The following is a 12037-nucleotide window of genomic DNA, read 5'->3' on the forward strand; positions in this document are numbered from 1 at the left end:
GGATTAAAGGTGTGGTGGCACACACCTTTAATCTGGGCTACACCTTCTGCTGGGGACCATATAAGGACATTGGAAGAAGGGAGTCTGGCTCTCGCTCTCTCCTTCTTGCGGTGTGGGACTCAGCAACTGCACTTTATATTACCGCCATTTCCTCAGAGGCGTTTTGAGAGGCTCAGTGACCTGGACATCAGAATGCACTACTAGAACCCACACAACTCCACAGACACCTTTTTGTGCTTGAGTGGTGACCTGTATCTGTCTCTAAAAGCAATTCTGAACTGGGCTGGCTCCTCCCTGGTGAAGATGAAGGGTTCCCAGTCTGCTTATGGTGGGACAGGGGCACAGGAGGAGAGAAGCATTTGCCCGTAAGGCAAAGGTAGATGAACAAGCTCATTTTGACTCTTGATCCAGCAAAGGCACAGGAGAAACCATGGCTGGAATGAGATGGGTCTAATGTCTTCTGAACTGGTTATCCACAAAGGCCACCAACCAGCTAGTGTCAGAATCAGAAATTCCCAGTGCTCAGCAGGAAACCCATTCCTGTTGGGGACTACTTTACCCATATTAAAATATATATATATATATATATATATATATATATATATATATATATATATATATATATATGCAACCGGGGATGTCTAGTTCTGGGTAAATAAGCATGAAAGGTCATTTACTCCCTCTATCAGCTTTGAACATGGTCAAGTTGGTTTTGTACCCAAGAGGCAAGGCAGATTCTCAGGATAAGCAAACGGGGTAAGTGGACAGTGAGTGCCTGGTAGTGATCTGGTCACGGGACAATGCCCACTACCATACTGCTCCCCTTTAACTTTGTGGCCTTGGGTCCTTCCTAATCAGTAGACACCTTCCCACAGGGCTGACTTGTGTAAAATGGCTCAGCCCTCAAGCTCCGATTCACACTTAATTGAATCAGCAAGCTCCAAGGAACAAGACAGTATATAAGTCAACCCACATGGTTCTTGTTACAACCACTCAATGCAGAGTACAAGCAAGTGTGTCAGCGATGTAGGTGGGATTTGCCCACAGAGCCAAGCTCCTTGCTCCTGGTAGCAAACAAACACCTGTGGTGTTTAAGAAATCAGGGTAAATGTTGCCAAGGCTGGGACTATGAGATTTGCTTTGGTAGGAGGAATGCTATCCTTCTGCGTGCCAAGCAGACATACAGCTCTCAAGGATGCCTCTTCAGACCGACATAGCATCACAAGGCCCACTGCATCCACTTAAACGACTCAAATCCACACCGTGAGAGGATAATTTTACGTAGTAGTGCCTTACCTTCACTAATAGATGATAAGCTTTCTTTTAAGACACTGAAGCCTAAAGGTTCATTTTATGCAGTGAACATCTAACAAAGTCTGTGCCAAACACCTATTATACATTCTTAACTAAACTACTGTATACAGCTACGCAGAAATCATTGTATTAAGAATGCTTTCTTCTACACAAAGGACCTAACTGTGCACACTAATCTTCTAGTTATTAAGTCTAGCCAGAAGTCACTGCCACGAAGACGTGTCTCTTTGCTGGTTCCTGTGATTTGAACTCTAACATTGTGTCAAAATCTAATTGTAGTTTCTAGAACATGTTGATTTTATTTTTCCACAGTGTAAGTGCAGTAAGGGTCTAGAAACTATGAGAGTGAGTTTTGTTTTAGTTCTGTTGCTGTTGTAACTAGATCCAGCTCACTTTCAGTCGGGATAGGGGTTAACTCAAGCACTAAGGCTGGATGTTTATTTTTCAATACAACTTTACAAAGAACTTCCTTCATTCTACAACTCACTTTGTTTGATTAAAGTTCACGCTACAAAAATAGCTATGCACAGCTCAACTTTTTAGTCTCATTCAACAGAGGGGGAAGTCACTCACCTATTGTTCAGTAAAACCCAGGAAACTCCTCCCTCCCTTACACCTGCAGCTGTGAGGCAGCTCTAGCAGTTTAAAATCAAAGTTTCACTTGTCTCTCAGCTTGGATACCTGCCAACTTCAGAAAACAAAGAGGGTAAACTACTTACTGGATGTTTTGTGTGTGGTAAAGGTTGGGGTTAAGGGAGTGCAAAATTTCCCTCCTCTTCCAGGACATTGTGAAGAGGAGCCTGTCGTTTTACAGTCGGTGACCGCTTGGTTTGCAGTGCTGTGTTACTGGAGTAGCTGAACACATCCACCCGATCCACAGCTCACACTTTTTCTTCACCTACCCCCATCCGCCATGGTCCACAAACCTACCTTGGTCAAACTTTAGCATTTAAAAAGAAAAAGATGCAACAGAATTTTATACACACCAACCCAGAACCCACTTTTGTTTGTTGCCTTATTATTCAGCAAACTGAACTATGTTTGTCTTTACAATTGATTCTGCCCTTTGTATACATTTGTAATACTTCCCTGGACATTATTCCTCATCACAAGCTATGGGAATTCTATTTGCTCCTGACAAATCAAACTCAAATCTCTGTGAGACAGACTTCTCCCATTTTCCAGCTTTGAGTTTTGTCTCTGAATTCTGATGGCATTTGATTCTTTTGTGATATTTATTGATTTCTGTGTTACAGTACAGGTATGTATGTATATGTCTGACATCTCTACCAACCTGAAATCCTGAGAAAAGACCCATGTTGTACAGGTCTCCATAAGCCCTAAAGTATTTAAGAGTATCTGAAAATGGTCAATACCTGTGAAACCCAAAAGAATGATTAAATATAAGCATCTACTTAGAAGTGAATAAAACACTGTATTCTGATACAACTCAGTTTATGTTCTATGAATTATTACTATACGAACTAAGGATAGACAAAAACTATTTTCCCTTTTAGCAATTAGCTGTCCATTTCCACACAATTTATTTTTCGTATGGGTGGCTTACCTACATGTGTTTGCACTCCCTTCGAGCCTGGTACCCTGGCCATGAGCAGAGGAAATCAGACTCCCTGGAAATGGAGCTCCAGGAGGTTGTAAGCTGCCGTGTAAATGCTGGGAAGCAAACTCCAGTCCTCTGGAAGAGCAGATTCCTAACCATGGCGGCATCTCTCCTGCCTTATCCACACAATGCTTAAATATTTTTCATTTCTTGTTTCTTGTTCAGCTAAGATTTGGAACATTTTAACTGTAATAACTGGTAAAGAAATTTAAGGCTATCATTGGTTGGTTATATTTTACTTCCTCAAATTTGAAGAAATAAAAACAAACAAAACATACTATGCCTTTTACTTTCTAAAGAAATTGTCTTCAGAATAATGAGCATGAGCAGTGTGCTGGCAAATGCCCCATTGAAGACTAAAGGTACTTTTTAGTATCTTTTTAATGATCAATTTTCTACTTTTAATGTGGTACCTAGAAATGTTCTTAAAGATACACAAAAATTTAACATGTTCCCATGATATTTAACTACTGTCACTCAATTTCTGTTGTTTTGAAACAGAGTCTCAAAATGTAACCCAGGCTGGCCTTGAACACCCAATCCTCCTGTCTTCAATTGCTTTGATTACAGGAACATGGTATTATCTCTATTTATTCATTTTTAAACTGACTTTTCCTTCCAAAAAGTATTCATTGAATTGAATTCAAACCATTGAATCTCCTGAAGTAACTGAAGATCTAAAATGTATCTTTCTAGATTTCAGGATAATATATAGCAAAGAAATAAGCTGTAGTCCTGAAGACTGGCTCTGGTAACAGTGTGTTAGCAGGGCTGTTCTGCTGCTTAGTGACTGAAGTACTGCACTTTCTACAAAAAATGATGACGAAACTGGGTGTCAGTACCCCTTTGTTACTTGAACACAGTGTTACCTTGAGATTTCTAGTCTCCAACTCCTGCATTCCATAATGGCTTACGTGTGTATAGCTCTATTAGTGATGAGAAGATTTGAGGAGACATAAAAACCAGACTGAAAATAACTTGGTTAGAGACCTCACATGTATGAGGATTCTTATTCCCCAATTTGCCCTCAAGGTAGCTAAAAGGTTTAATAAACATGGACATTTTCCCTTTACAAGTCTAACTTCCTTGAGTGCCACCTACAGTTGCTAACCTTGATGTAAAAGCTCCTACTTTTACCACATCCCCAGGAAATAACTGTTGGCTCTTTTACAGCTGGGCAATAGATCATTTTCTATAGTACATCTTTCAGGGCCTTTGGTTCCAAGCCACCACCTCTCCTGAATCCATACATCTATATATATCCCAGAGGCAAAAATGAAGGGTACCAGTTTGAGCTGACAGTGGTTAAGACACAACAGACATTCTGTACATATTTAGTTACAGATTTCCTAAGAAAGCCATGGCAAAGGATGTAAAAAGCACTCCTTCAAGACAAATATAATATCCTTCCTACCCAGCATACACTCGCTCCCTTAGGCGATGAGCTCCACTATTAAAGAGGGCAGCACTGCACTCGGGAAGAAGGCAATTTTATCCAATTTTCCCAACATCTCCAGCTGGTTCATTCTACCAGAATGAGAGAGAAAGAGAGAGAGCGAGCGAGCTAGGCACACATTGCCTCTCACCAAACAATTTAAAGGACGTTTGATAACTGTGAAATGAATGTTTATTTCAATTTTTTTGATTAGTTATACAACTAATTCATGACAAATTACCACATGGATTTTATATGTTCCTCAGGACTGGGGTTTGTCGATGACTTCAAATTTGGGATCTAAAAAGAGGGAAACATTTCAGGCTTAGTCATACTGCAATAACAAGATTAGGTACCATGCTGAAATTTGTGCCAGTTGTAAGATTTTTAAAAAATATGTTGTTAAACATGTGCAGAGAAACACGAGAGTTGATAAACTTTCAAAACCTTCTGTGAGTGGGGCTCACTATTAATCTGTTACATACATGTGCTGCATAATTAGACCAATAAAGTGAGAAAGGTCTCATAATTCACGGACAGTGATCCAAGTGCTCTCCATGCTACAGGACCCTCACATGCAATTGTCATTAACTTCCAAACACCCCAAAACCTCTCAAGGATGAGTGACAGAGCATGTCATTAACAGGAGCATGGTCCTAGCTCTAGAGAAAAATGGACATATTCTCCACCTAAAATAATCCCCAAATTTCATTTGTGACAAAACTTACCATCAAATTTGAAGGTAGGAAACGTATCCATCTCTCCTTTACCATACATTTGTTTAAGCTTATAAAGCTCTCTGTCCAGATCTTGCTGATACTCTGGGCCAATATCAACAGGTCCTCCAGATGCCCTAGTGTATAATCAAACAAAGAAAACTAACTTATGCACTAGTTAAAATGAAACCAACCAACCAACCAACCCTAAAACTACTCTTTATCATCAAGTCTTAATAAGGTACACATGTAGGGAAAAAGAAAAGGTTAGAAAAATGACTATTCTCTCTGCATCTCAATTCAAACTATTTTAGAACAAGGTTTCAGAGAAGGTACTCCAAACAAGTCTCTAACCTTCAAGGTTTGTTAGCATCAAAGACACTAATCAGATTTTTCTCAGGATCTGAGTTGCAGTATATGGAAAATGATGCAGTCCAGATTTAAAAAGAAAAGAAAAAACACAAACCAATAAAACAAAAATTCCCCACTAAAACCCACTGGAGGCCTGGAATGTTAAGCCAGGGGGCTGTTAAATAATAAATGATCAAGGGGCTGGAAATGACTCGGAACACTTAGTGCACTTGCCCAGGACTCAGGTTCTGCTCCCCTTACCTACACAGTGTGCTCACAACTCTCCATGAACACCACTTCCAGGGGAAGCGAACACTTTCCTGACCTTCAGAGCTACTGGGCATACATGTGGTGTGCTGACATGCACATACAAACAGAGGCCAAACATTAAATGTGAGGTAACAAGAGTTAATTATTACGAATATATGGTTTCTGAAGCTGTATACTGTATACATGTGTGAACACCAGAGGTCAATGAGGATATCTACTGACTTTATCTTTTCCTATCTCTCTACCTCACTTTCAGAGACATTGTTTCCTACTGAACTTGAGGCCATGAACTGGCCGAACTGGCTAGCCAGAAAGACCTCAGGGATAATCGTCAGATTAGGCAAATGCTGCTGTGGCTACTGCATCTGGCTTTTTACATTAGTACTGAGGATCCAAGCTCTGGTCTATTATGTAGCAAGCACTTTACCAACTGAACTATCATCTAGGTCCTCAAGACTTTTAATGACTGCCTGGCTAGCTTCCTTTACCTGGCATTGACACGTCAATCCTCTGCCATTTGTCTTAATTAGGGCTATCACTGTCATGATGAAACCCCATGAGCACAGCAGTGTGGGGAGGAAGGGCTGATTCTGCTCTAAGCTTCCATATACTGTTCATCATCAGAGAAAGTGAGAGCAGGGGCTCAGGCAGCTGGGAACCTGGGCGCAGGAGCGGACGTGAAAGGGTGCCATTACTGTCTTACTGCACAAGGCTGCCACAGACGGCTTTCTCATAGACTGCATGACTTCCGGTCCACGGCTGTCCCCGCAGTGGTCTGGGCCCTTCCACATCAATCACTGATCTAGAAAATGCCACAAGCTTGCCTATGGTCCTTGCTTATGGCCACATTTTCTCAGCTGAGGCTACCTTCTCTCTGATGAGTCAAACCTGACCTCAGGTGTCAGGCTGACAGAAACCACCAGCGCAACACTGTAACTCAACGCCATCATCTACAGAGTTAATACTTAAGACTGGGCAGACTCCTCCTCTATCCTCTACCTCAGGGATCAAAAGTGTATAATCCTCCAAACAAATTCTGTGCTTTCTAGCTTTGATACCTTACCTGACATTTTTCTACACTAAAAGATAAAACCCTTCGACTCCCATTCACCTGTATAGTCTTTAAAACAACTATTTTTAATCTGGTAGAGTCTCCTAGGGGTGTCTTCCAAAGGTGATTGAAAACAAGCAAAATCATTAGTAAACTCTTTCTCTTTCCCCTCTCTCTCTCTCTCTCTCTCTCTCTCTCTCTCTCTCTCTCTCTCTCTCTCTCTNTCTCTCTCTCTCTCTCTCTCTCTCTCTCTCTCTCTCTCCCTCACTGGGGAGATGATTTATAGCTGCCCAAGAGACTCTCAAAAAGGCAGACTGAGCCAAGCGCTGCCTTCAAAGCCCTAATATGAACTTCTGAAAGGTCTTTCACATTGTCTCCAGGTAGGAGTATTTATTCCTTCCAACCCTCCCTCCAAACACTCTCCCTGCACCTCACAAATTATCTTATATTTATTTGTTTATAAGCTTTCTACTTCTATCAGATTTTTAAGAATCTGCATTTGGAAAAAGAACAACATGGCCCTTATCAGTTAACCACCATGTTCTCTGTAAACGAGAGATGACCAAACAAAAGAATTATAAACTGCTGTGTATTATTTTCCTAAGATTTCGGGGTTAAATCAATGATAGCTATACTGGACATTCATCTCAAATATGTAGTTTGCACTCTTGTTTCCCCAAGTTCTACTTCATGCTACTTTGAGTCTTTTAATAGATCACTGTGATAGTTTGTATATTCTTGGGCCGGGAGTGGTACTATTTGGAGGTGTGGCCTTGTTGGAATAGGTGTGACCTGGTTGGAGTAGGTGTGTCACTGTGGGTGTGGGCTTAAGATCCTCACCCTAATTTCCTGAAAGTCAGTTTTCCACTAGCAGCCTTTGGATGAAGATGTAGAACTCTCAGCTCTGCTTGTGCCATGCTTGCCTGGATTCTGCCATGCTCCCACCTTGATGATGATGGACTGAACCTCTGAACCTGTAAGTCAGCCCCAATTAAATGTTTTTTATAAGACTTACCTTGGTCATGTGCTACATCCACTCCAGTAGTGACTCGCATTACAGGTTTGGAAACCTGGAAGCAGTCTTGAGGCAAAGAGTTTCAAGGAAACTCAGTCTCCTGGAACCTTGCATTCTAATAGCTAGGAATGCCCCAGATTTGTCCCTGCAGTATCATGGAGGGTCCTGCATGCTTTCTTACAGTATTTTACTGGATAAGAGTTAGAAATCTCAGGGCAAGCTTAGCAAAGCATACTTTTAGAATCTTCATTACAGCCAAGTTACTTTCATATGCAAGTATTTACCAAGACCTAGAAATAGGGGGGTTGTGGTATTGCATTATTCATGAGAAGGTCTGCTAGAGCAGAATCCCCTGATGCTAGCTCTCACAAGGCTCAAAGGAGTAGCACAAATTGTGACTAGGGTGTGAAATCCTTACCTGTCTTTAACTGACCCTAGGCAGAGCTGTTTTATCTTTACTGTAAATAAACATTACCTGGCTCCTGAAAGTCCTTTTGAAGTCATTCCTCTGTTTTGTGTCAGATAACTTCAATGTACTTTGCCTGATGTGACATCCTACCCCTTTGTTTTCTGTATTATATAAGACTGGTGTTCACTTTGTGAAAATACACTCAGATTCTACATGTTCTCTCCTGTTGGTCTGTTTGTCATTCACCAAATCCATGCCCATCTGCCACCAGAGAACCGTTCCATGCAGATAGGAGACATCAAAAAGGAGGTAGTCTGCAGTAGTCATGGTGTCTGTTCACAGCAGTAAAACCCTAACTAAGACAATCACCATGGAAATAGTCTTAAAAGAGAAAAATGCTGTTATACACATCCTTCAAATCACATCCCAGAAGAGCTGAAAACCAGGTGAAATCCTGATTGTATGCCTTGCCCAATCATTCTTAAAGTAATCAGTGTCTAAGGTACTTAATTTACTTAACTAGCTTCAAGATCCTTCGTACTTCTGTGATCTATTTCATTGTAACAACATAATTGTGCCTATACTTCAAATGACAACAGACTTACTAGAATTGTCCCCTGGAGCCCTTATAAAGAAGACACAGTTAGGACTTACATCTTGAAGTTTACATGCTCTGAACATTTATATTCAAAACGGGCTTCGTCATCTACCCACTTACTGTCGCTTTGATTTGTACTCTCTTATCTTGTCCAGGAAGAGTTTCTGTACAGGATCAAGTTCCTTATTAAACGCCACAGCTGTAACACCAATGTTCCTCTTCAAATGCACAGAGACTGCTGACCGAAGGACAGAGGAGAGCCTGAAGATCCTCTGCAGAATCATGGTTGAGTCTCTGGTACTAGAGAAGCATTAGAAGTTAACATGCTTTTCATACAACACCTGAAATTCATCCTGTGTTACAGCACTAAATTACACCAGAACTCAAGCTCTGTCTGGCCAGTCATGTAACCCCGCCATTACAAGGCCTTTCCTTCTTACCAAGAGGCCCTGGGCCCTAGGAAGAGCTGAGAGTTCCAAAGAGTTAAAGGGAAAGAGAAAACACATCATCTGGGGTAGTGCCTTTTCTCCCATGATCCTAATCTTGGACCTGAAGAAACAGTGAGGCGAGGCTGTTTAAGAACACTGCTTGTCACCAGCAGGAAAAGACAAACTGCCTCTACTGTGCCAGCTTCCAAGACCTCTTGAAGGGACAAAGAGAGTCAAGACAGTTGTCTTAGCCAGGAGTGAGAGGCTGGAAGTTTCCACTTCATAGGCTCACGGGAAGGAAAACAGCTTTGCCTGCTAACAACACAGGATCCTAGCCACTTCACACTGTAGCCAATCAACTTCCAAAAGAAACAGCAAAGAAAAACAGCCACAAGGCCACGTGAGCCCTGCAGTAACAGAAAGATTAGATGATACAAGCTCATCAGAGTTTAATGAGGGTCTGAGTCAATAGTTTAAACATCGAGCTTAAAGCCTCTCTATTCTTCAGACCCTTGAAGCTAAAACAAATAACTTTCTAGCTCAAAGCATTGATAGATATATTAAAGGAGAGGATAATTCTTGTTGAGACCTGAGTAAAATAGGAATTTAAAGATCAAAACCAAAAGTATTCCAAATTATAAAAAATATATCCAAGCAGGAGGTCTAAAAGGAAGAGATACAGGCTGAAACTTAGATGAAAAATGTCTTCCCATCTAGACTTAGCTTAGAAAATGGAAGGGTTCCCCAAACCCTAGTGAGCTAACAGGAGAGCCACACTGCAATGAACAGCTTCGGAACACTTCATTCGACAGTAAGTGCACCCTGGAAATAAGACGACCCTCTCCCACCGCACTTCTATAGTACCCACTGTGCTTCACTGCTTACAGGGTCTTACACTCAAAGCTTTTCAGAATGGCCTTGATAAAGGCCACGCAAACCCCTGAGGAAATCCTGCTGTGCCAACATGCTTCCCACACTTCCACCAACTATCTATCTGCTACTGACACCTTACTTCCACTAGATTGGGAGAGCCATGGTAGTGAGCATACTGCTACTGGTTCATATTAATAAAGTACGAACAAGAATTTAAAAATCTTCACGCTTTAATCCCAGCACTCGGGAGGCAGAGGCAGGCAGATTTCTGAGTTCGAGGCCAGCCTGGTCTACAAAGTGAGTTCCAGGAGAGCCAGGGCTATACAGAGAAACCCTGTCTCGAAAAAACCAACAAAACAAAACAAAACAAAACAAAAACCTTCACATTAATTTGACAGAGTAATTTGTCTTGAATTTAGTAATATCACCAATTACAAAAGTGGTGGTGGAGGGGTAGTGTTGTTTTGTTCTGTTCTGATTTTAAAGCCAGGATTGGCATCAAGCTTATGATACTGGCAAGCACTGGGGAGGCAGGCAAAGGCCAATTTTCTGAAGCTCACTTGGGCAACCTAGACTTTTTGGCAAGATCTTGGATACTGACTGACCCTATCTCAAAAAGCAATGTGCACAGTACCTGAAGATAAACAGCAGAGGCTGACCCTGGCCATCGGAAAAACACAGGTAGAAGTGCCCACATATATATGCACACCCAAATAAATACACATAGATACATAGATGGATAGATGGATGGATGGACAGACGGACGGATGGACCGACAGAAATGCACAGAGGGGTTTGAGTGGTACCACTAATAGTTCAAGAATCATGAACTATAAGCCAGCTGACTGGCATAATGGTTATTAAATATATGTGAAGGGAGAGAGTATGTAATTTTCGCTACAAGGGCACATTTCCTGTCTGAAGATAATTTTGGCTGTCCTGAATAAGTTGAATTAAGGTGGCCTATAGTGGGTAGTTATTGGGCACACTGCTATACTCCCTACAACATGAAAGATAGCAATCTTCCCCATTCTCATTTCGAAGAGTTTATCTAATCTAAAGCGTCAATAGTACCAATTTCAACAAACCTGGAATAACATTTAGTACTGCTGAAAAACAAAATCAAATAAGCACTGAGTTTTCATTCACCCATCTTGATAAAAATAAAACATTTGATGAAATCCATGTCATTTATAATCTACCAGAGCTACAGGCAAAGAAACAAGACTTTATAATAAGAAAATATCACCCAATTCATTCTGGAAATCCAGGAACACACTTAAGACATAATCAGTAAGGTAGCAATACTTCTTTAGCCCTAAAAAATATTGCAAAATACTTCCATATTGCCCACTTAGGAAATACTCTCTAAAGTGTCGGGGGAAGCTGTTTCTTTGTCTTGCTTATAGGTGATTAAAAAAAAATGTCTAAAGAAGGATATTGTTTGCCTAACATTCTACAACCTGCTCCCAATCTAACTGCAAAGATGGTCATTTCTTCTACAAGACAGGGAAAGTACATTTTCACTTTCAATAATGCACCATCAAAACAATGATTTCCAAGTCCCACTTCTAATTTACCGTATTCTCTGAACCCCAAACATGCACGTGTATGTATACTCACCTCCTATGTCCTACTCAACCGTCCTAACAGTGACCACATACTCTCTTACCAAAACTACTTGATGCTTCTCCACTGCCTCTCACTTTTTCAAGTCAAATAGAGAATGTGACCTGTTCATGCTCACACAGAAGACAAACATCATCCTAAGTGTAAAACACCCTCTGGGACAAATTCTGTACTGAATAACCGGTGCTGGCTCGCTGCTTGTTAGAGGTCTGATATTAAAAATATTGGGGAGGGCTGGTGAGATGGCTCAGTGGGTAAGAGCACCCGACTGCTCTTCCAAAGGTCCGGAGTTCAAATCCCAGCAACCACATGGTGGCTCATAACCAT

At 41.2% G+C, this 12037-nt stretch overlaps 1 protein-coding gene across 3 annotated transcripts in view; it reads right to left on the reverse strand.

The window, feature by feature from the left end:
• Positions 1-4544: 4544 nt before the first annotated feature.
• Positions 4545-12037, reverse strand: part of Atp5pf (ATP synthase peripheral stalk subunit F6) — an 8983-nt gene continuing 1490 nt past the window's right edge. For all 3 annotated transcript variants that reach the window (XM_021209310.1, XM_029544332.1, XM_021209313.1), the window contains 3 exons: positions 8901-9080; positions 5099-5223; positions 4545-4670 (listed from right to left, as the gene is read on the reverse strand). In XM_021209310.1, coding sequence (XP_021064969.1) covers positions 4633-4670; positions 5099-5223; positions 8901-9064 — 327 coding nt within the window. In that variant the 5' untranslated portion in view covers positions 9065-9080 and the 3' untranslated portion in view covers positions 4545-4632. The remainder of the gene's footprint in view (positions 4671-5098; positions 5224-8900; positions 9081-12037) is intronic.

Source organism: Mus pahari, chromosome 12 (assembly GCF_900095145.1).
Source record: "Mus pahari chromosome 12, PAHARI_EIJ_v1.1, whole genome shotgun sequence".
Classification (NCBI taxonomy): domain Eukaryota; kingdom Metazoa; phylum Chordata; class Mammalia; order Rodentia; family Muridae; genus Mus; species Mus pahari.